The sequence below is a fragment of the Argopecten irradians genome, chromosome 4 (genome assembly GCF_041381155.1).
Source record: "Argopecten irradians isolate NY chromosome 4, Ai_NY, whole genome shotgun sequence".
In the NCBI taxonomy this organism is placed as follows: domain Eukaryota; kingdom Metazoa; phylum Mollusca; class Bivalvia; order Pectinida; family Pectinidae; genus Argopecten; species Argopecten irradians.
In genome coordinates this window covers 3,254,535-3,280,427 of record NC_091137.1, presented here as the reverse complement: position 1 = coordinate 3,280,427, position 25,893 = coordinate 3,254,535, and the positions used below count along the sequence as shown (strand labels likewise).

Sequence of the window (25,893 nt, the reverse complement as noted above, 5' to 3'; positions counted from 1 at the left end):
CCTTTTTCTATCAGGAGTATGGACTGTAATTATAGAAGTATGCCAGGAGCTTAACAATGATTTTGTTATGTCTTAGGAACGTTACAGTGCTTTGCTTGTGTGATCAGGGTGATGGATTTACTAGGAATGTATAGATGATTAAACATGTCATCAATGTCCGTTGATCTTGATGTTTATGTATAATAACTAAATACAAATAGCCGACTGTTGATCTGTAGGGCTGTATGGTGACCGTCCGTCCTGGCGGGTGTATCAGCTTGGAGACAACTCCTGCCTGCGGTATGTGAGGTCTTCTCAGATAAAGTCCTATCATAGCTATAGCTTCTCATGTCGATCCGTCAGTATTCTAAATGATATAGTTTCCAGATAACGTATGTCAAATACTGAAGGCTATCCAAGATGATATGATAATATGCAGTGAATTCCATTGAACCAAGGCATCACAAGCTAAATGGTATGGTGACATTGTCTATGCCATCTGTCTAATTAGTTTAACATTTCAAAGAAAGAAACCATTACGCCACACTACATTATTACATTGAATACAAAACCAAGGCCAAGAAAAAGCACACACATACAAATATATAACCATCAATAACATGTAATATATTCATAATAACATCAAATAAAACTGGCAGTAACGATTTACAACAGTCGTGACCTGTATTAAATCGTCAATGCAAATTTCGTTATTGCTGTGTGATTACAGAAAACCAACTGTTTGATAGCCATAGTCATAAAATGCTGTGTATCTCGCCCTGTATTGGAGTGTACCGTCTGTACGGTGTGACTACAGAATGTTAGATATCCATAGTCATACAATGCTGTGTGTCTCACCCTGTATGGTAGTGTACGATCTGTACGTTGTGAACACAGAATGTTAGGTATCCATAGTCATACAATGCTGTGTGTCTCACCCTGTATGATAGTGTACCGTCTGTACGGTGTGACTACAGAATGTTAGATATCCATAGTCATACAATACTGTGTGTCTCCCACTGTATGTAGTAGTGTAGTCTGTACGGTGTGACTACAGAATGTTAGATATCCATAGCATACAATCTGTGTGTCTCACCCTGTATGGTAGTGTACGTCTGTACGGTGTGACTACAGAATGTTAGATATCCATAGTCATACAATGCTGTGTGTCTCACCCTGTATGGTAGTGTACCGTCTGTACGGTGTGACTACAGAATGTTAGATATCCATAGGTCATACAATACTGTGTGTCTCACCCTGTATGGGAGTGTATCGTCTGTACGGTGTGACTACAGAATGTTAGATATCCATAGTCATACAATACTGTGTGTCTCATCCCTGTTTGGTAGTGTACAGTCTGTACGGTGTGACTACAGAATGTTAGATATCCATAGTCTACAATACAATGCTGTGTGTCTCACCCTGTATGGTAGTGTACCGTCTGTACGGTGTGACTACAGAATGTTAGATATCCATAGTCATACAATACTGTGTGTCTCACCCTGTATGGTAGTGTACCGTCTGTACGGTGTGACTACAGAATGTTAGATATCCATAGTCATACAATACTGTGTGTCTCACCCCTGTATGGTAGTGTACCGTCTGTACGGTGTGACTACAGAATGTTAGATATCCATAGTCATACAATGCTGTGTGTCTCACCCTGTATGGTAGTGTACCGTCTGTACGGTGTGACTACAGAATGTTAGATATCCATAGTCATACAATGCTGTGTGTCTCACCCTGTATGGTAGTGTACCGTCTGTACGGTGTGACTACAGAATGTTAGATATCCATAGTCATACAATACTGTGTGTCTCACCCCTGTATGGTAGTGTACCGTCTGTACGGTGTGACTACAGAATGTTAGATATCCATAGTCATACAATGCTGTGTGTCTCACCCTGTATGGTAGTGTATCAGTCTGTAGTGTAACATCTGTACGGTGTGACTACAGAATGTTAGATATCCATAGTCATACAATGCTGTGTGTCTCACCCTGTATGGTAGTGTACCGTCTGTACGTTGTGAACACAGAATGTTAGATATCCATAGTCATACAATGCTGTGTGTCTCACCCCTGTATGGTAGTGTACCGTCTGTACGGTGTGACTACAGAATGTTAGATATCCATAGTCATACAATACTGTGTGTCTCACCCTGTATGGTAGTGTACCGTCTGTACGGTGTGACTACAGAATGTTAGATATCCATAGTCATACAATGCTGTGTGTCTCACCCCTGTATGGTAGTGTACCGTCTGTACGGTGTGACTACAGAATGTTAGATATCCATAGACATACAATGCTGTGTGTCTCACACCCTGTATGGTAGTGTACCGTCTGTACGTTGTGAACACAGAATGTTAGATATCCATAGTCATACAATGCTGTGTGTCTCACCCCTGTATGGTAGTGTACCGTCTGTACGGTGTGACTACAGAATGTTAGATATCCATAGTCATACAATACTGTGTGTCTCACCCTGTATGGTAGTGTACCGTCTGTACGGTGTGACTACAGAATGTTAGATATCCATAGTCATACAATGCTGTGTGTCTCACCCTGTATGGTAGTGTACCGTCTGTACGTTGTGAACACAGAATGTTAGATATCCATAGTCATACAATGCTGTGTGTCTCACCCCTGTATGGTAGTGTACCGTCTGTACGGTGTGACTACAGAATGTTAGATATCCATAGTCATACAATACTGTGTGTCTCACCCTGTATGGTAGTGTACCGTCTGTACGGTGTGACTACAGAATGTTAGATATCCATAGTCATACAATACTGTGTGTCTCACCCCTGTATAGTAGTGTACCGTCTGTACGGTGTGACTACAGAATGTTAGATATCCATAGTCATACAATACTGTGTGTCTCACCCCTGTATGGTAGTGTACCGTCTGTACGGTGTGACTACAGAATGTTAGATATCCATAGTCATACAATGCTGTGTGTCTCACCCTGTATGGTAGTGTACCGTCTGTACGGTGTGACTACAGAATGTTAGATATCCATAGTCATACAATACTGTGTGTCTCACTCCTGTATGGTAGTGTAACATCTGTACGGTGTGACTACAGAATGTTAGATATCCATAGTCATACAATACTGTGTGTCTCACCCCTGTATGGTAGTGTACCGTCTGTACGGTGTGACTACAGAATGTTAGATATCCATAGTCATACAATGCTGTGTGTCTCACCCTGTATGGTAGTGTACCGTCTGTACGGTGTGACTACAGAATGTTAGATATCCATAGTCATACAATACTGTGTGTCTCACCCCTGTATGGTAGTGTACCGTCTGTACGGTGTGACTACAGAATGTTAGATATCCATAGTCATACAATGCTGTGTGTCTCACCCTGTATGGTAGTGTACCGTCTGTACGGTGTGACTACAGAATGTTAGATATCCATAGTCATACAATGCTGTGTGTCTCACCCTGTATGGTAGTGTACCGTCTGTACGGTGTGACTACAGAATGTTAGATATCCATAGTCATACAATGCTGTGTGTCTCAACCTGTATGGTAGTGTACGATCTGTACGTTGTGAACACAGAATGTTAGATATCCATAGTCATACAATGCTGTGTGTCTCACCCTGTATGGTAGTGTACCGTCTGTACGTTGTGAACACAGAATGTTAGATATCCATAGTCATACAATGCTGTGTGTCTCACCCCTGTATGGTAGTGTACCGTCTGTACGGTGTGAACACAGAATGTTAGATATAGTCATAGTCATACAATGCTGTGTGTTCACCCACCTGTATGGTAGTGTATCGTCTGTACGGTGTGACTACAGAATGTTAGATATCCATAGTCATACAATACTGTGTGTCTCACCCCTGTATGGTAGTGTACCGTCTGTACGGTGTGACTACAGAATGTTAGATATCCATAGTCATACAATGCTGTGTGTCTCACCCCTGTATGGTAGTGTACCGTCTGTACGGTGTGACTACAGAATGTTAGATATCCATAGTCATACAATGCTGTGTGTCTCAACCTGTATGGTAGTGTACGATCTGTACGTTGTGAACACAGAATGTTAGATATCCATAGTCATACAATACTGTGTGTCTCACCCCTGTATGGTAGTGTACCGTCTGTACGGTGTGACTACAGAATGTTAGATATCCATAGTCATACAATACTGTGTGTCTCACCCCTGTATGGTAGTGTACCATCTGTACGGTGTGACTACAGAATGTTAGATATCCATAGTCATACAATACTGTGTGTCTCACCCCTGTATGGTAGTGTACCGTCTGTACGGTGTGACTACAGAATGTTAGATATCCATAGTCATACAATGCTGTGTGTCTCACCCCTGTATGGTAGTGTACCGTCTGTACGGTGTGACTACAGAATGTTAGATATCCATAGTCATACAATGCTGTGTGTCTCACCCTGTATGGTAGTGTACCGTCTGTACGGTGTGACTACAGAATGTTAGATATCCATAGTCATACAATACTGTGTGTTTCACCCCTGTATGGTAGTGTACCGTCTGTACGGTGTGACTACAGAATGTTAGATATCCATAGTCATACAACGTTGTGTGCAATGTACCGTCTGTAGGTTAGATAACAGTCCATCAGTCTGTGTAGATGACGATGCTGGAGGATGTATGTGACATTCCGTTTAAGGTCATTGATTTCTCTCTCTTCTTTTTGGCTGCATGTCTAGACGGTTACACAGAATTCCGTACACTTCAGTTGTAAACCCGTTAGTCTATAATATATACAAAATGGTGAGTCTACTAAATTCTTACAGACATTTTACACTCAATTACACACTCTCCTCGATAAGTTCTATCCAATTATTAAATTATTTGGAATCGTAATTTCGCGGTTATTAGGATGAAAATATTTACTTTTCCAACCATTTCCAAGCTTTAGTGTAATGTTTAGCACTTGTTTTGTATTTTGTCACGGTCTGCTTTACATAATTACATCCTAGGGTCACATTTACTGGGTCACGTGTATAAATTAGGTCACATTCAATGAATGTTATTGTCTGTCAATTAAGTATCTTCTGGATTTTTCATGTTTGAAGTAAGTGTTTAAGCTGTTTAAGTTTGTTGTAAGAGAAGATATTAAGCAACACTTACATTGCAAGTTTGATGTAAGAATTGTTCCTGCTGCCTCATTGCATGAACGGAAAAGGCGACTAAATCTGGGACCTCATTTCTAGTGGCTAGATCAAAACATTAATTGGATTTCTGTCTCAAATATCATAGAGAAGGTTTCTTTCTCAGGAAAACTTTCCTATCACTACATACCAGTTAATAATAATAAGATAATACTCTCTTATGCTGACCACTAGATGTTAAATACATGATATTGTTTGCAAAAGCCACGAGATAAAGGTTCCATATTTAGTCGCCTTTTACGATCATGCAATGGAGCAGCAGGCACAATTCTAATAAAACGCTTGTGATGCAGGTGTTGCTTGAGATTATCTCATAAAACAATCTTAAATAGCTTAAACACTTGCTTTAAATATAGAAAATCCAGAAAATACATAATTGACAGAATATACCTTTCATTAAATATGACTTCATTAATCCCCGTCACCCAGCTCATATGACCCTAATCTGCCACCATCTTAACTAGATCAATACAGAACCTAAATAAAGCTCTACACATCACGCTGAAGCTATTGAATGGTTGAAAATGTAAACTATTTCCATAACCATGACACTAAGATTCCAAATTTAGTCGCCTTTCACAATCATGCAGTGGGGCGGCAGGCATAATTCTAACATCTCACCTCAGTGAAGGCGTTGCTTGAAATTAAGCTCATAAAACAAGCTTAAATGATTTAAAATCCTGCTTTAAACATGGGAAAACAGCATATACTTAGTGGACAGATGATACCATTTATTGAATATTACCTAATTTATGCACGTGACCTAGCCAATGTTACCCTAAGATGTAATCACCATCAGCAGATTATGTCAAGATCCTTATGCAGTACTAAATATCAATTCCATGCTACCAAATCTGTGAAAAATCCTAGTTTTCAGCAAAAATATTCAAATTTTAATGCTGAAATATAATAAATGCTTAGCAAGGTCACTGTGATCTACGTTTTGAAATTTTATCAGTTTTCTGAAATGAACTTCACAAACCCAATATTTACAGGCAAAACTTGCACAAAACGTTATCTATATTCTAATTTTTAACTAATTAGGACTTAAATAATGAAAATGTGAATTTTCACCCTTTGACCTTTGAAATTGAAATTACCTTGAGCGCAGAAAAAATCGGATATTCTGAATAGCATACAATATGCAGCTGACCCTGATGTATCTTCATGCAAAGTATTTTGCTGATCACAGAGTGGCCGTAAAACGGCCCAAAGTGATACCCCTCCTTTACAAATAGAGTAATAATTACACGTTGAACCATTAAACAAGGTGTACCAGTGTACAATTATTCGTTATTTACAATTACAATGTACTAAATGTTCGTGTAAATAACTATACTAATTTATCGGTATAAATCACACCCTTAAACCAACATTAACTTATCTCAGGTGATGTACAAAAACGCCAAAAAATGCATCCATATGATACAGAATATTTTATATTACAGAATATATCCCGATTACGTACATGTTTATAATGTATATTTCGCATTAACGTTTTGGTTTTTGCACTAACATTTCGATTTCACTTCTGAAATAAAGATTTACAACACGCCTAGAACGGATCTCAATTGGGATTGCTGGAATAGTTTGGCTTCAGTTGGAATAGTCACGTTTCCAACAGTGATGTGAACTGATGTTTGACAGCTGTCAGTCTATAACACAGAAGTTACATAATACCCATTAACAAGTCAGAGGGAGAAATCGGGCTTCATTTTTTCACCATAGTTATATCTCGCTCTCGTCATTGACATTGATAGATAGAAACTGTTCACAGAGTAAATGGGTGGTCGGTTGGCAGCGTAACACATTGGCCTTTCCTCGGGGATCAGAGTTAAATTCATCTAAAGGGCTCAAATACCTTGGATCATACCCAACCTTTATCATCTTCTTAGCTACTTCCTCTTCCTCCCAAAATTAACACCGTCTACCTTTTGGAACGACATTGATGACTGGGTGTTCTTTGAACGTTCTATATCCAATTTATGCAATTCCAATGAAGGAGTATTACTTCATTAGTAAACTGTTGTTGAAGTGATACATTTGTCGTTCACTCTGATGCAAAACATACTGACCGATAAATGCTGCCGGATACACTTGTGCTTTATCCGTTAATACGAAATGCTTTTTCCGTAAATACGATTCACGTGAATTCTCTACACATCTTACGAAACGTTTTTCTAAACTAACCCCTCTCCGTGATTATAACGTCATTGCATCCCGCCTAGCATGACTTCACATTCGCCGAAATAACGTCATTGTTACTATATTAAAACCCCCTTTTTGTGATATTGTCTCTTTCTAGGTTCATGGCAGAAGTATGTAGTGTAAATAATTATTTGTTTACGAATGATTGGTTTTGTAGTACGTCATTGTTACTATATTAAAACCCCCTGTTTCAGTGATATGACTGAATTTCAAAACCTCGATTGCTAGAACTGTTAACAAATGCACGTATGTATTTCCCAAGGCAGTGAAATGGAGTGCATTCTTAATATAGTTTAATGAATGAAATGAATCTGTTCCTGTGAAACAATGAAGTGTCTAGCTTCAAACCAAACTATGTAAATTTGCTTAAGTTTTGAGTGTCGGTTAGTATCCTACAATACAAGATTTATGTTGGTGCTCGACACAGAAAGCTGAAATAATTCGGCAAAGACTTTTCAGCTTTTGTGTCGAGCACCAAAATAAGCCTTGCATTATAAGATACTAACCATGCAATCTGTATATCAATTGTTGCGTCATTATTTTGTAGGTGACACATTTACGTCATTCGCTCAGAACAAAATGTGACGTTACGCTTACAAAATAAAACAACTAAACTAAAAAGTAAACACCAGGGCAGATAGCGGTGTAGTTATCCGATATTGTTAGTACTGCCATGTTTATGTAATACTTACATAGGGATTCCATTATGAAAATGACATTAACTATTTGTTTATTAATAATCAATATTACCATTATAGTTTTATTATAGCGTCAGTAGTCTGTCCATACGTCTCAGTTTTAAAGTGATAGTCGGGGTGAATGACCCGAGGACCTCAGTTGACGTACTTTGTAGATTCGAGTTTGACCCAATGACCTCACACTGCGTCAGAAAACATACACACAATGAGGATACACTCACTCATTCATTATCAGCTCGAAACCGTGGATCTTATCGGGACGTCAAGGAATAGAGATACTGATATTTTTAAACTTTCTCTTGTGTACTTCCGGCAACATCTAATTAAGGCTGTCTTGTCTGATTAGTTGCTGTTAGCAGTTTACATACAATGCTGTAACAATTATCCCTCTGTGTAGAAGCCTCAAAGTATTTCAGAACCAGACGCTGGGATGCTTTCCCTAAATACTAACAGCATTCTACGATTTAGTGCATACAAAGAATTTACTCTCATTGTATCATATTTCAATGCTTACACGAATGAATGGCATCAGGCAATCGTTTTTATCAATGTTAGATTTGTGGATGTGAATATACCGTCCAGAAATGTTGACAATATTTTCAACTACAAAAATAAATCAGTTGTATTTCGATCACAATGAAATACATCACTTGTTTCATTTGTCAACTGTTGGCGATGCATATTTGAATATTGCTGTGGATATGTAAAGGATTACACAGGTACAGATGTATACAATGCACAAAAACAGTTTCGAAATGTATTCAATTGAGATATTGGCAATGTTTTCGATGCGTACAATATATAGATCTACTTTGTTATTGATATTCAACGAGTCTACATGTCCTCTTTATAGAAAACAAAGATAAAAGCTCAACTATCTGTAAAGCAATTCAGTTTTCTATATGCCTTGAGAGTCTGTCGGAAAAATGTCATTGAAACCCGATTATTAATTGCAAAAACAATGTCATCATCAGCACTATCGGGAACTGTTGTGACTGAAAACAAGTTCCTGACCCGTCATCTGTCGGTCTTTGAATAACCTCCACGTCACGGTTATTAATATGTTAACTAGGCGCTAAAAGTCTGTTACACCGTGCAGTGTACTGCACACTCTAGAGGAGGTCTGTCAGGAAAACATAAATATGTTACATACTGCAGTAACCACGGTTGTATAGCTCGATACAGTACGACCGAAACCTGTAATTACAATGTGTTATAGCTCGAAACAGTAGGCCCGAATCCTGTAATTACGATGTGGTATAACTCGATACAGTAAGCCCGAAACCTGTAATCACGATGTGGTATAGCTCGATAGAGTAGGCCCGAAACCTGTAATCACGATGTGGTATAGCTCCATACAGTAGGCCTGAAACCTGTAATTACGATGTGGTATAGCTCGATACAGTAGACCCGAAACCTGTAATAATGATGTGGTATAGCTCGATACAGTAGGCCCGAAACCTGTAATTACGATATGGTATAGCTCGATACAGTAGGCCTGAAACCTATAATTACGATGTGGTATAGCTCGATACAGTAGGCCCGAAACCTGTATTCACGATGTGGTATAGCTCGATACAGTAGGCCCAAAACCTGTAATCACGATATGGTCTAGCTCGATACAGTAGGCCCGAAACTTGTAATCACGATATGGTATCGCCCGATACAGTAGACCCGAACCCTGTAATCACGATGTGTAATAGCTCGATACAGTTAGCCCGAAACCTATAATCACGATATGGTATAGCTCGATACAGTAGGCCCGAAACCTGTAATTACGATTTGGTATAGCTCGATACAGTAGACCCGAAACCTGTAAATACGATGTGGTATAACTCGATACAGTAAGCCCGAAACCTGTAATCACGATGTGGTATAGCTCGATAGAGTAGGCCCGAAGCCTGTAATCACGATGTGGTATAGCTCGATACAGTAGGCCTGAAACCTGTAATTACGATTTGGTGTAGCTCGATACAGTAGACCCGAAACCTGTAAATACGATGTGGTATAACTCGATACAGTAAGCCCGAAACCTGTAATCACGATGTGGTATAGCTCGATAGAGTAGGCCCGAAGCCTGTAATCACGATGTGGTATAGCTCGATACAGTAGGCCTGAAACCTGTAATTACGATGTGGTATAGCTCGATACAGTAGACCCGAAACCTGTAATTACGATGTGGTATAACTCGATACAGTAAGCCCGAAACCTGTAATCACGATGTGGTATAGCTCGATAGAGTAGGCCCGAAGCCTGTAATCACGATGCGGTATAGCTCGATACAGTAGGCCTGAAACCTGTAATTACGATGTGGTATAGCTCGATACAGTAGACCCGAAACCTATAATTTCGCCATAGTAGTTTGAACTGTTTATGTAGTTACGAATCATGGAAGAGAAGAGATGTATTGTCTGGTATGTCTAATAATACTGTGTGTATTTTGTGACCATATGGAGTGTTTATTTTGCATTGACCCGCAGCTGGCGCTGATGAGATACAACGTATTGGGGGAGTGATAGAGGTAGTCAGAAACACTGGAGGTTGTAGGTCATATCAACATTGCAACATAATGTTATGATTAAACTTAATCAATGCCATATGATAGTGTCGGATACTCTATCCGCTTAGCTGATGAGAAGCCTTGCAAAATGTGCAATAAAACGGTAACAGGAGGTAACGATTTTTTTTCTAAAATGCTAATAGTGTAAACAATTGATTTCCTGATCATATGGTTTCTCTTTCAAAAACTTTTTTCTTTTCTTTTTGCAGAAAACAGAGTTTTCCGAAGACAGTTAATTGATGCCCACAATGCATTACGGGGTTGCCATGGAAGTCCCAAGTTAGCGGAAGTAGACGATCTGACACGCGATGCGCAGATGTGGGCTGATATCATTGCAGAAAAGGGGTTCACACAATACAGTGAACTTCCTGGTAGGTACCAATATTACAGTTTGGTAGTTGCATGTAGCTCCAGGACTTTAGTGCTTGACGTCTTATAAGAACACTTCTCACAAAACTCTTGACGAAATTTCACAATATAGGAAAAAGTTTCCCTTATTCCCACACCACATAATGAAAATACCCGAGTCAAACAAATTCACAAAAAATGATACTGATCATTAAAAACAACACCATCAAACAAAATTTACAAAACACAAATGAAACCAAAAAGAAAATAAAATTTCTGTTTCAGCTTTGATCGGTAGTTATTTTACCATGTTTGTATAAATACGAGTTATAAAGACGTGCACAAAACAAATCGTTTCGTCATGTCACGCAATATCCAGTCAATTGTGAGAAAATTTGTAACCTTATGGGATCTCATCAGATTGGTACCCTTACCAATAACCGATAGATGCATTATTTTTATATAATAATAGTAAAACATATGTTTAAGTATTCTTTTTTTTATTACCTCATTTTTACTTCGACGAAAAACCAGATTTAAATATGTTTCGGAATCGTTAAATAATTATTTTTACCAATAATTTCTGATTCAATTTGTTATTTCGTGGCATCCAACATTTAAGGTGAATGAAAAAACAGAAGAGTGCATAGACCAAATATACAAAAAGCTTTTTGCGATGACTTAATTTCGCGTTTCCGAGCCTATTGACTTCTTTCAGGTAGAGGTGAGAGCATCGTACTACTTGACACGAATGGATTGGAGTTAGACGGCGGTGACGTGTCAAAACTATGGTACAATGAGCGGGACCAATTCGACTTCAGCGACCCCAAGTGGAGGAAAGGTAATCCATTTACGGCTTCGTATCAGTTACACTAGTGCGAATCTGCTGTATCTGTAATGAAACACACTGTGACAGCCGAACAAAACCGAATCAAATGGTTTGTTTCTTAAGCGTACCACTTTCATCCGAGATGGCGGACCAAATGTATTTCATTTTGTCATGGAAATGTTTGAAAACATCCGGATGCCACCATATTTGAAAATAATCCAATTATTCATTGCCGAAAATCCTCTTGCAAAATAACACTTTCATTTTGGTACAAAACACATTATTAACATGGTGCCACCCAATTTGGAACACTTTTTGAAGATAATTGTCAAAAAAATCGTAATTGTGTTTGAATCCAGATTTCTTTCTAGATATTCCACAAAAAGATGCCAGCAATGTCTGCAGTGCATATATTTTGAAATAGAGCAGCTTAAAGCCCAGGCCCAGCCCAGCCAGCCCAGCCCAGCCCCAGCCCAGCCCAGCCCAGCCCAGCCCAGCCAGCCCAGCCCAGAGCCCAGCCCAGCCCAGCCAGCCCCAGCCCAGCCCAGCCCAGCCCAGCCCAGCCCAGCCCAGCACAGCCCAGCCCCGTGTTTCAGCAGGTTCGAGTACCCAAAATGGAACATCTCCTAAATACAGTTTGATTAAAAAATGCACATCATACAAAATGTTTGAATTCATTTAAGGAAATTTCAAACATCTTTTTGTTTGTTCAAATCACATATCTGTCAAAAATATCCTATTGTGCATTTGTTTTTTCTTCTTTTAAAATATATGGTGTTTTGTGGGTTGTTGCACGACATCGTTTCCTGAATTTTTCACAATTTCATTATTTTCGATTTTTTTTAATACAGATAACAAGCAACTAGAAAATTGAAATCTAAAAATTGTCACAATTGCTATTCCGCACCTTAATTTTTGTTAAGAGCAGTTATTGGTGGTTTAGATTGTAAACTGAAATTCTGTATCACATATTTTAAAAGGTGTTCCATTTTAGGTTGCGTTCAATTGGGGTAGCGTCACGTTATTTATATAACGCCGTATGGTGTTAGGATTGTAGTCTCAGCATTGTAACACGGTCTTCGGGACAATAGAAACATTGACGTTAGAATATAAGGTAATTGTGACTATACACACTTCCGAATTTGATGCGAACTTAGACCTTCATTGTAATTGGTAATTTCTATTTTTCAGCAACCATGAACTTTACCCAAATGATTTGGAAATCCTCTACGGATGTCGGTGTGGGCGTGGCTAAAGTCAAAGACAAAGACAAGTGTGTGGTTGTAGCTCAGTACCGACCGGTCGGTAACGGCAACAGACCAGGGGAGTTCCGAAAGAACGTACCGGCGTCTCTATGATGCCAAAAAGACAGAATTTATTCTGAATGTTAATGGAGCAATGATGTGTGTGATGACAGTTTGGAAGGAGCGGGTTCAGAAAATGTTGTGATGACAAAACCTCAATGAGTCGCCAAAGTTATGAATAATATACACGAACTTCCACGGATGAAAGAGAATCATTGATATTGTTAACGTGTTTTGTGGTGTATTTAGTCCACCTTACAGTTGATTGTCCACTTTGTTTTACCCATTCTATGGACTTGGATGTATGACCAGCATTGTTACATAATGTAGTACACAACGGTGTTCAAACCATCCTTGATACTCCAGGGGTTACTATCACTGTTGTTATATCCAAAAACTGAAGGCTGTTTAGGAGAAAAACAAATTTACCAACCATAGGCCTGTAAAGACTTCATAGCAACACAGGCAATCACAGTGTACCGTTATTCGATTCTTTTGATGTACATCAAAGGACCAAATTACCTGTGTTTTCACTCTCTCCAGTTTTACCATGAGATAGTTCTGTGGTGGATATTACGTTAGTGATAGTAACCCCTGGAGTATTGAGGATGTGATCAGGTCTACTGTTCTTCCTTGTATTTCCTATTTTGTCAAAATAGCAGATAATATTTCATATTCACTTCGAGATGTCTAATTTACATGCTATATGTTCACTTTTATATCATTTGCCCAATTGTGCAAGATTAATTCCATGTGCATGTTACTTCTTAAAGATTTCGTAATATATTCATTTATCAGAGTACGATATGCAAGGATTCTCTAACCATTGTGTTGTCATTCGATCAGTTCACCTCCTGAAGAGAAATGTAATTTACAGAGACCTATGTTGTATTCTTTTGATTTATTGTGTAAAATTCAGTACATTTAGACCCGATTTCCCTGTGAGTTTTTGATAATACGGATAAGTCACCTTACCCACGCCTTGCCCACCTTATTACCTGTACGTCATATTATCAGTTTTACCTGTCGTTATAATATAGGTAACTTTCCAATCGCATTCGTTTGATGTCTCTATGTTCATCAGTGAATAGTTAAACTCAACAAATTCATGTACCTGATTGTTGTATGAAACAGTGTAATTGTGTTTGATCTTCCCGACGAACTACTAAATAACCAGCTTCCTATTCTTGTTAGCTTTACGTAATTCAGTTAAGTCATATAACACTATTTTGAATAGGTCTAGGTAACACAGACACACAATAGTCTGACATTATTGGTGGACACTTGTAAAGCGGATAAACAAATCCACTGGAGAAACAATCTCTTTTACTAGCATTTTGGTAGTCGGTATCGCAGATTCTATCGGTATCACATTTTACTGTGGGATACTGAAATATTCAGCGGATGATGCTTTTGTTAATCTATACATTAATTTGATCTCAGCTTCTGTCTTGCCTCCATATCACCATCGAAATATATATCATCAAAGACGTCATTATTTCGTTAATTAATTTGAAATGTTGGAAGTTATACTGTGGTACAGTGTATTTGAAATTCGGCTTCGTCTCGTTTTAACACCAGTGGATAGGATATTTGACTTCGTCTCGTTTTAACACCAGTGGATATTTGACTGTGGCGGTCAGTCTAGTACAGTTTAAACATTGGACGTGATTGTCATGTGATCAATAAGATTACTTGAAGAATGCATTTATTTTATCACATATTATGCCTGTGTCATCCTCTGTTCAACGCTACCATTCTGTAATATTACCGAGTCTTGCCCATCACAAAAATGTTTACAACTTGACAATGTAAAAGTAATAAAGATATTAGTTTGCGTATAATGTATTCAATGTGTTCGGTTTTATTCCATGGTTTCTTGAACATTTGATAACAAAATCAGCAACGACAACAATGGAGGGAAAGACATTGATGAACGATTACTGTTGTTATAAATGAAAATATAAGCATGTCAATGTGATTATAAGTGTTTTTATTGTAAAACTAGAAAATATTTCCCAAACACCATCACATGTGTATAATTATATAAAGATCGATTTTATTTCTTTTCCTCGTTTGAGTTTGAAGGATAGTTGATGGCATTACTTAACACACGTATCATCCATTCAAATCTCTGTATACAACAGCCAATACGTTTTAGGATCACCGAGAGCATAAACCAACATATAAAGGGATATAACTCCCACATACAATCTGACGGTACAATGCTTAAAAAGGTAGTTGTGGTTTACATATAAATTGGAAGAACAAAAACGACTATTCAAATTAAATGCCGTATGTTATGAGACATTTTATAAGTGGATATGAAAGATAGAGATATTCTACGCAAGAGCCATAAAATGTTATAAATCCGAGGCTTTCCAATATTTTGTGTTCCAAGGATAGAATATGGCTATCCTTATTATTAACATGTAAAAGAATGGTGTTTTCTCTCAAAACCCTTTCTCATAACGTTTTTTTTTAATTTAAATATTATGATATCTCGTCATTTTTAGAAGAAGAAAAAAGTTACATGAAAACATCACCTGCAAGTCAATTTTAATTACATAAACACTACGTGATATTTCAAACGTAAATCACGTTGTTTGCATTATTTATAGTAAAAACAGCAAAGGTTCCGAAAATAGCTTTAAAGTTATCAACAATTTAGCTATTCTACAATTAGCTGTTGTTAAATTTTTGTGGTGTGATTTTTGAGGTTGTATCACAAATAAATTTTCTCGTGATAATAGAAAAAGTCATTGTATGATGTTATTTGACAGAATCAACAGATTACTCGAAGATGTATTGCCATTTTAGTTTTTCAATTTGAACGACTATGTCCCTACAATTTCGAAATATTAAAAATGCGACTCATGTAGTACTGCATTGTATAGAACAGTAGATGTAAATTAAAGTCTGTTTTATTATCACTACATTCACATTCACTTGGTGTCTCATTATAAGTATCAACACCACGAAATGTCCAAATACACACAATATTTGTAACATGCGGCATATTCACAGTTATTACCACACCCATATTCCTTTATATACATTGTATCATTTCACTGACGCCATTGCTACCGGAAGTTCTAAATAGCTTCAGGAAGTTTAGCCCTGTCCGTTATTTTTTCTAACTGTGCTTCATCCGTTCTGTTTCTATGGCTGCCCATCAGACCGTAAGCTGCAACCAATTTGTCATATGAATCACGCAACACTTGCCTGAATTTATGTGCAAACATGCAGTATACCAGAAAGTTAGCAGACGATTGTGAAATGTACAAGAGTCGGATAAGCGTCATTAATCTGGTCATTAAAGAGAAATTCTGAACATATTTTTCTTTAGCAATAAACGTTATCACATTGATAAATATATACAGCGGAAGTTGAAAGAAAATCAATATGACAATGATTAAGGTAACATTGATTTCTCCACGTTTCGTCTTCCCCGTGTGTTTAAATGGCGACAACTGATTTCGTAAAATGGTTATTTTTCGTAGAATTGTGACATTTACAAGAAATAACAGAAAACATAATAATAAACAAGAGATAGTAAAAAATCGTTCGTAATCCTGTCTCCACGATGCAGTCAATAAGTCATTTCCGTCAGGCTGTATATTTCCAGAATTGTTCACAGCACGTGAAAATTCTTTGAAAAGTTGAGGGAAATGGACAGAGCAGCAGACGACAGCGATACCAATAACCGCTAAGCGAGTTCGATTAATGGTGATGATCCGGTGAGTTTTCAGTGGAAAATAAACTGCAACACATCTCTCCACAGCCAAACATATCGTTAACAGTAAACCAAAATACACAATTGTGTAGGCGAAGAATCGCTCGATAGCCTTCCTTATAAAATAACTCATTTCAACTCTGTTCTCGGCTAATCTCGAGCTACTCCCTGGAAATGAATATACATCATTGGTCAGATTTGTAAATAGATAGGGTGTGTGGTTATCTTGAACGGCGGAAAGTTCAAGTTGGTTTAACACTGACGAATTGTTTTCGCAGATGCTTGTCCTGTTACTGGCAGTCGACGAGTTTGCCAAATGTAAATGTTGACAAGCAATCATAACTTGAATACATGATAGAACTTCTTCCTCCGTTGTGTACTGGTCGCAGGGACCTAGAATGATATCAATGGAATGTGACGTCAGATCAAGCGCTTCCTTGTAGGACCGGACTGCTGGCTCAATGTCGGAATACACAGAATACCCAAGGTTCACTAACGCATGCACAGTAAGGCACTGTAACAAACACACGGGGGCGCTACGTAGGGACTTCCGGCAGAGAATTACCATGGTAACAGAGTTACCTATTAATCCAAGGACGACAACAATAGACATGATGATTCCGGAGCATATGTAGATGTAATGTAATAGAGACATTATCTCCTCCACCGATAGATTAGGCATAGTGTCTCCACTACCCATCTCACATGTGTCTCGACTCTACAACACTTTCGTGAAACACGTGAGTTTCAATAGAGATTATGAAACGTTTTGACCACACAGATTTTAATCTAACTTACCGAAGTCTGCCCGGATATAGGATACGTAACATAAACGCGTGTAAGCAACGCCGAACAACATCTACGGACAGTTCTTACATATATCTGTTAACCAGAATCATTTGTTACCCGTTTAAAAGTCTTCTTTATCCTTTTTTATCCGTTGTAATTAAGATTAAGAACAAAGGAAATTAATCCACTTTTACCGTTTATATTCACATGTATACCACTCTTTTTTTTTACATTTTCGTATTCACTTTGTCTTCAGTACCAATTAAAAATCCATAGTTCTTGTGCTGTGGATTCTGAGAGTAACCATGATTTTTGGTATGTGATATATCCTGGAGACTTCAGTGTTGGGTAGATCATTCTAGACGTCTATCTGTTTACTGGTATTGTACCAATGCTGTAGCGAGGCAGATAGACGTTACTCTGTCAGCTCTGACAAATCAAATCAATAAATAATGTACAACTGCTGGAAAAGAAACAAAAATATGGATTTTCTCATCCGCTCATAAGACAAATGACGTCCATGGTAAATATACTGTCGTAACTTCGTAACAGGTATCTTTCTAAAACTTTTAGCCAACGTTACTCGCTGCTTCGGGAGTACCTTTTAAAGTAGGATAGGGTGCATTTGTATTTATACTATATGAAAGTCATTTGAAGTCACGGAAAGGTACCCAAAAGTTATTTTCATGTATCTTATAATTGTGACAAAAAATACATATTACGCCCTCATTCCTTATCTTATGTATTCCTATAGAAGTAACTGATATGGATTATATTTACATTGATAACAAATATTCAAAAACATTCCCTAAAAAATCCAAATGTTGACAACATAATATTAGAGGGCGTTCGTTGATTGTATGGTAAAAGAGCATGCTTTATACAGCCAGTATTTAAATGATATCAATCAAATATTAAAAAACAAAATCATTCTATGTTGTCGTTGTCTTCATAGTATTGGATCAGTAGCATCGATCTGACCCGAGCTTCAATAGCTTTTTTAACTTTGCGGAATTCATTTTACTTTCTAGGGCACACATACGGAACAACGACTAAAGGGACATTACTGCGTTTTGATATATTGTTAAGTCTATACATTGTTCTATCATTTCTACAAATTCAATCTAATTAAAATACAGATCCTTATACCTACTCCGTTCCATAGAGGATCTGACAACATCCCATAAGGGGTCATGTTCGGATGACCTTTATATCCCTACACCTTGCTACTTCAATTGTTAACGAGGTTTCGCCCCAGTTTACTATGCATTTTGCTATAGCTTTGTTGTGCTTTTTGGGCGAGATGGCTACGTACACCGAACACTTTACGACAGGTTTTTTTGATAGTTTCGTCCCCAGTCAAGTTCTGGCAGCAGCATTTTGTTTGGCCATTTCCAAAGGTCACCAGAACGTGGCCCCAAATGGGATGATGTCAGATCCTCTTATCAAAAGTAGTGATAACAAGGATCGGAATTTTAATCAGATTGTTAAAAATGAAATGGACACTAGGAGTTGTATATCAGAATGCTTATCAGTAATCAAACTAATTATCTATTATGGCCTGTTTGAGAGGGCACTATTGCCTCATAGTATTGTCGAGGGATGGAATAGTGCCCGAGCCGAATGGGTTTAGTACATCACTCTCAGATGAGACTTGTTTTTTATGTTATCGTAACAGAAGCACGTCAAAGTGACACCTCGCAATGCTATCTTCATTTCCAAACCATATTATTACGTTAAAAGTACAGCACATGAATTGTCGCGGAAATCTGTTTCTATAAAACGGGATTCAGCTTCATGAAGATTAAAAGTATCAATATAGAACATGAGTGAACTGTCTTCTGTAGAAAAACAACATTGCTTCCATCCCCGCACACAACAGCCTGTCCGCCATCTTGACGTCTTTGTCGAATCGCAACGTTAATGACGTCATGTTATAGTGACGTCACAATACATTCACGTTCAATTTCGCGCCACTTCAATAGTGCCCGCTTGCCCGGGCACTATTGCAAATAGTATCCATGTGTGTAGCCAATCAGAATCCAGTATTCTGTCACGTGATGTACTAATATAGGATATAGATAGAGCTTAAACAACCATTGTCACTAGTGACACGCCAGGTTATTGTATACCTTTTGAGGAGTTCACATTTTATGACTATTGATTATGACTTTTGCTGTTTTGTAAAAAAAGTGTTTAGTCTCGTTTGGCGTTCTAACACTGTTTCAGAAGTTGCATACATTTAAAATGCTATAAAACATGTTGCCACGATATCGTTGAAAATTTGCAACAGATTGTTAGAGTGCTGACATTTATCTGATGATATTAACCGAGCTCTTGTATGATTGCTTGCGAAATGATGAATTAATTTACATAATACAGTGTTTCGATCTTTTAAAATCGAATTTGTATTTTTTTCTGAAGTTCCTTGCTGGTCTGTAAAAATAATAATGTCCTTTGAGAAACAAAGTCGCGAACTTTGATTAAGAATAACTTTCAGCATGAAATGAATAGCACACAATCATGACATCTAATATTTTCGTATTTCGTGTTTAGTTAGACCAAAAATTAAGAATTTATTTAATTAATTATTTGCCACCGCTGTTCCATACCTCAACTAATATTTATGTGTGTATTTTTCTATATGGTGTATTGCATTTGGTAAATAAACTGAAATTGAGAAACATGCAATCTATTACACGTTAAGGATCGTAATAATGTACACCTTTTGTTGATCATATCGAACAGGTTTATAACGATAATAAAACACTAATTTAAAGTCCCCTACACCTCAGTGGATCCCAATAACAGGTCCAACATACATGTATGAAGAGCTGTACCGCTGGTTATAAATACTTTAGAGTAGTCCAGATAACCCATTCATCGTATAACCACTCACGATAGGTTTTATCTAATGGAGCTGCACTGATGTACTGTAATAGATATGCTGATATGGTAGAATGGTAATCTAGCTTCTACAATACAATCTGAACTCTCATTAAAAAATATTCAGTTCATAACACAGGGCGTTAGTGCGGCTTCTGCTGTACAACTGCACTTTCTGTTACTTTCTACCATTATATCCATATGCGTAAATCATGACCGGGTATATAACTGCCTTTTAATTCGTTCATTTATCTACATAATTTTTTTTATCAATCCACAATAAAACAAACTTGGGTCTACTTTCTCGTCTACACCACCTCTTACTCATATTCTGTACTGGTTTACCTAAGTGGTATCGTTTTGAAAGAAGTCTTCGAAATTTTCAGTTGCAGGTTTAATTTATTTTATGCAATATTAATGAGCCATTCCTTTTATGTCTGACTAGCGTATGAACACTAAGCGGGGTAATTTGGTGGATGTTAGTATTCACATATCATTTTAATGACGTTTTATGTATCATAAACTGTTTTAACGGTAACGACAGCAGGAAAAGTTTACTGACAGTGTAGTTCGAAGAAGCAAATGCATTTTTGCATTGGTTTATAAACAGAACGCTTCGTCTTATTGAGCATAGATTTTAGTTGCATTTTTAACATTGTTCGTATTTTAAAACTAATGTCTATCAACCCCGATAATCTGAGAAGTATATCGACTGGTTAAACTCCTATAGAGACGACGAAAAGCATTCACCTATAGCCTAAGCTTTGTTCCCGATTGTCCGCCCTGGCTAGTCTACCAGAAAATCATTATAACTATTGACGATAGACTAGCATGTTAAGACTCAGAGCATACTATTTTACTTCCTGGTTTATGAATTGAACGTGCATAAACAACTCATACTTGTGCTATCCCTATTGATTGTAATGTGTTTTTGATATGTGCTGCACACTTGCGTTGCAGTGTGAATTTACTATTTGTAGCACATAGAGATTCCTTACACCCAGACATTCACCACAGGACGGTAAGTATCTTGATGACATTCACCACAGGACGGTAAGTATCTGGATGACATTCACCACAGGACGATAAGTATCTTGATGACATTCACCACAGGACGGTAAGTATCTTGATGACATTCACCACAGGACGGTAAGTATCTTGATGACATTCACCACAGGACGGTAAGTATCTGGATGACATTCACCACAGGACGGTAAGTATCTGGATGACATTCACCACAGGACGGTAAGTATCTGGATGACATTCACCACAGGACGGTAAGTACCTTGATGACATTCACCACAGGACGGTAAGTATCTGAATGACATTCACCACAGGACGGTAAGTATCTGGATGACATTCACCACAGGACGGTAAGTATCTGGATGACATTCACCACAGGACGGTAAGTATCTTGATGACATTCACCACAGGACGGTAAGTATCTGGATGACATTCACCACAGGACGGTAAGTATCTGGAATGACATTCACCACAGGACGGTAAGTATCTTGATGACATTCACCACAGGACGGTAAGTATCTGGCATTCCCACAGGACGGTAAGTACATGAATTACCACAGGACGGTAAGTATCTTGATGACATTCACCACAGGACGGTAAGTATCTGAATGACATTCACCACAGGACGGTAAGTATCTGATGACATTCACCACAGGACGGTAAGTATCTTGATGACATTCACCACAGGACGGTAAGTATCTGATGACATTCACCACAGGACGGTAAGTATCTGATGACATTCACCACAGGACGGTAAGTATCTTGATGACATTCACCACAGGACGGTAAGTATCTTGATGACATTCACCACAGGACGGTAAGTATCTTGATGACATTCACCACAGGACGGTAAGTATCTTGATGACATTCACCACAGGACGGTAAGTATCTTGATGACATTCACCACAGGACGGTAAGTATCTGAATGACATTCACCACAGGACGGTAAGTATCTTGATGACATTCACCACAGGACGGTAAGTATCTGGATGACATTCACCACAGGACGGTAAGTATCTGAATGACATTCACCACAGGACGGTAAGTATCTGGATGACATTCACCACAGGACGGTAAGTATCTTGATGACATTCACCACAGGACGGTAAGTATCTGAATGACATTCACCACAGGACGGTAAGTATCTGGATGACATTCACCACAGGACGGTAAGTATCTGAATGACATTCACCACAGGACGGTAAGTATCTGAATGACATTCACCACAGGACGGTAAGTACCTTGATGACATTCACCACAGGACGGTAAGTATTCTTGATGACATTCACCACAGGACGGTAAGTATCTGGATGACATTCACCACAGGACGGTAAGTATCTGATGACATTCACCACAGGACGGTAAGTATCTGAATGACATTCACCACAGGACGGTAAGTATCTGATGACATTCACCACAGGACGGTAAGTATCTGAATGACATTCACCACAGGACGGTAAGTATCTGAATGACATTCACCACAGGACGGTAAGTATCTGATGACATTCACCACAGGACGGTAAGTATCTGATGACATTCACCACAGGACGGTAAGTATCTGATGACATTCACCACAGGACGGTAAGTATCTGAATGACATTCACCACAGGACGGTAAGTATCTGGATGACATTCACCACAGGACGGTAAGTATCTGATGACATTCACCACAGGACGGTAAGTATCTGATGACATTCACCACAGGACGGTAAGTATCTGATGACATTCACCACAGGACGGTAAGTATCTGGATGACATTCACCACAGGACGGTAAGTATCTTGATGACATTCACCACAGGACGGTAAGTATCTGAATGACATTCACCACAGGACGGTAAGTATCTGGATGACATTCACCACAGGACGGTAAGTATCTGGATGACATTCACCACAGGACGGTAAGTATCTTGATGACATTCACCACAGGACGGTAAGTATCTGAATGACATTCACCACAGGACGGTAAGTATCTGGATGACATTCACCACAGGACGGTAAGTATCTGGATGACATTCACCACAGGACGGTAAGTATCTGAATGACATTCACCACAGGACGGTAAGTATCTTGATGACATTCACCACAGGACGGTAAGTATCTTGATGACATTCACCACAGGACGGTAAGTATCTGAATGACATTCACCACAGGACGGTAAGTATCTGAATGACATTCACCACAGGACGGTAAGTATCTTGATGACATTCACCACAGGACGGTAAGTATCTGGATGACATTCACCACAGGACGGTAAGTATCTGGATGACATTCACCACAGGACGGTAAGTATCTGATGACATTCACCACAGGACGGTAAGTATCTTGATGACATTCACCACAGGACGGTAAGTATCTTGATGACATTCACCACAGGACGGTAAGTATCTGGATGACATTCACCACAGGACGGTAAGTATCTGGATGACATTCACCACAGGACGGTAAGTATCTTGATGACATTCACCACAGGACGGTAAGTATCTTGATGACATTCACCACAGGACGGTAAGTATCTTGATGACATTCACCACAGGACGGTAAGTATCTGAATGACATTTACCACAGGACGGTAAGTATCTGAATGACATTCACCACAGGACGGTAAGTATCTTGATGACATTCACCACAGGACGGTAAGTACCTTGATGACATTTACCACAGGACGGTAAGTACCTTGATGACATTTACCACAGGACGGTAAGTATCTGGATGACATTCACCACAGGACGGTAAGTATTTGAATGACATTTACCACAGGACGGTAAGTACCTTGATGACATTTACCACAGGACGGTAAGTATCTGATGACATTCACCACAGGACGGTAAGTATCTGATGACATTCACCACAGGACGGTAAGTATATCTGATGACATTCACCACAGGACGGTAAGTATCTGATGACATTCACCACAGGACGGTAAGTATCTTGATGACATTCACCACAGGACGGTAAGTATCTGATGACATTCACCACAGGACGGTAAGTATCTGAATGACATTTACCACAGGACGGTAAGTATCTGAATGACATTCACCACAGGACGGTAAGTATCTGATGACATTCACCACAGGACGGTAAGTATCTGATGACATTCACCACAGGACGGTAAGTATCTTGATGACATTCACCACAGGACGGTAAGTATCTGAATGACATTCACCACAGGACGGTAAGTATCTGAATGACATTTACCACAGGACGGTAAGTATCTGGATGACATTCACCACAGGACGGTAAGTATCTGAATGATATTTACCACAGGACGGTAAGTATCTGGATGACATTCACCACAGGACGGTAAGTATCTTGATGACATTCACCACAGGACGGTAAGTATCTGAATGACATTCACCACAGGACGGTAAGTATCTGAATGACATTCACCACAGGACGGTAAGTATCTGAATGACATTCACCACAGGACGGTAAGTATCTGGATGACATTCACCACAGGACGGTAAGTATCTGGATGACATTCACCACAGGACGGTAAGTATCTGAATGACATTCACCACAGGACGGTAAGTATCTGATGACATTCACCACAGGACGGTAAGTATCTTGATGACATTCACCACAGGACGGTAAGTATCTGAATGACATTTACCACAGGACGGTAAGTATCTGAATGACATTTACCACAGGACGGTAAGTATCTGAATGACATTCACCACAGGACGGTAAGTATCTTGATGACATTCACCACAGGACGGTAAGTATCTTGATGACATTCACCACAGGACGGTAAGTATCTGATGACATTCACCACAGGACGGTAAGTATCTGATGACATTCACCACAGGACGGTAAGTATCTGATGACATTCACCACAGGACGGTAAGTATCTGAATGACATTCACCACAGGACGGTAAGTATCTGATGACATTACCACAGACGGTAAGTACTTTCACCACACAGGACGGTAAGTATCTGGATGACATTCACCACAGGACGGTAAGTATCTGATGACATTCACCACAGGACGGTAAGTATCTGATGACATTCACCACAGGACGGTAAGTATCTGATGACATTCACCACAGGACGGTAAGTATCTGAATGACATTCACCACAGGACGGTAAGTATCTGAATGACATTTACCACAGGACGGTAAGTATTTGAATGACATTTACCACAGGACGGTAAGTATCTGAATGACATTCACCACAGGACGGTAAGTATCTGAATGACATTCACCACAGGACGGTAAGTATCTGGATGACATTCACCACAGGACGGTAAGTATCTGAATGACATTCACCACAGGACGGTAAGTATCTGAATGACATTCACCACAGGACGGTAAGTATCTGAATGACATTCACCACAGGACGGTAAGTATCTGAATGACATTCACCACAGG

At 38.8% G+C, this 25,893-nt stretch overlaps 2 protein-coding genes across 2 annotated transcripts in view; both read left to right on the top strand.

Annotated features, from left to right (window-relative positions):
• LOC138320381 (uncharacterized) overlaps positions 1-14,672 on the top strand; it is a 36,942-nt gene extending 22,270 nt beyond the window's left edge. Inside the window, exons 3-5 of the mRNA XM_069263314.1 lie at positions 10,820-10,985; positions 11,681-11,799; positions 12,979-14,672. Of these exons, the coding sequence (XP_069119415.1) occupies positions 10,820-10,985; positions 11,681-11,799; positions 12,979-13,145 (452 nt within the window). The 3' untranslated portion in view covers positions 13,146-14,672. The remainder of the gene's footprint in view (positions 1-10,819; positions 10,986-11,680; positions 11,800-12,978) is intronic.
• Positions 14,673-21,353: 6,681 nt separating this feature from the next.
• Positions 21,354-25,893, top strand: part of LOC138320380 (uncharacterized) — a 62,310-nt gene continuing 57,770 nt past the window's right edge. The window contains exon 1 of the mRNA XM_069263312.1: positions 21,354-21,523. The gene's annotated coding sequence lies outside the window, so the exon portion shown is untranslated. The remainder of the gene's footprint in view (positions 21,524-25,893) is intronic.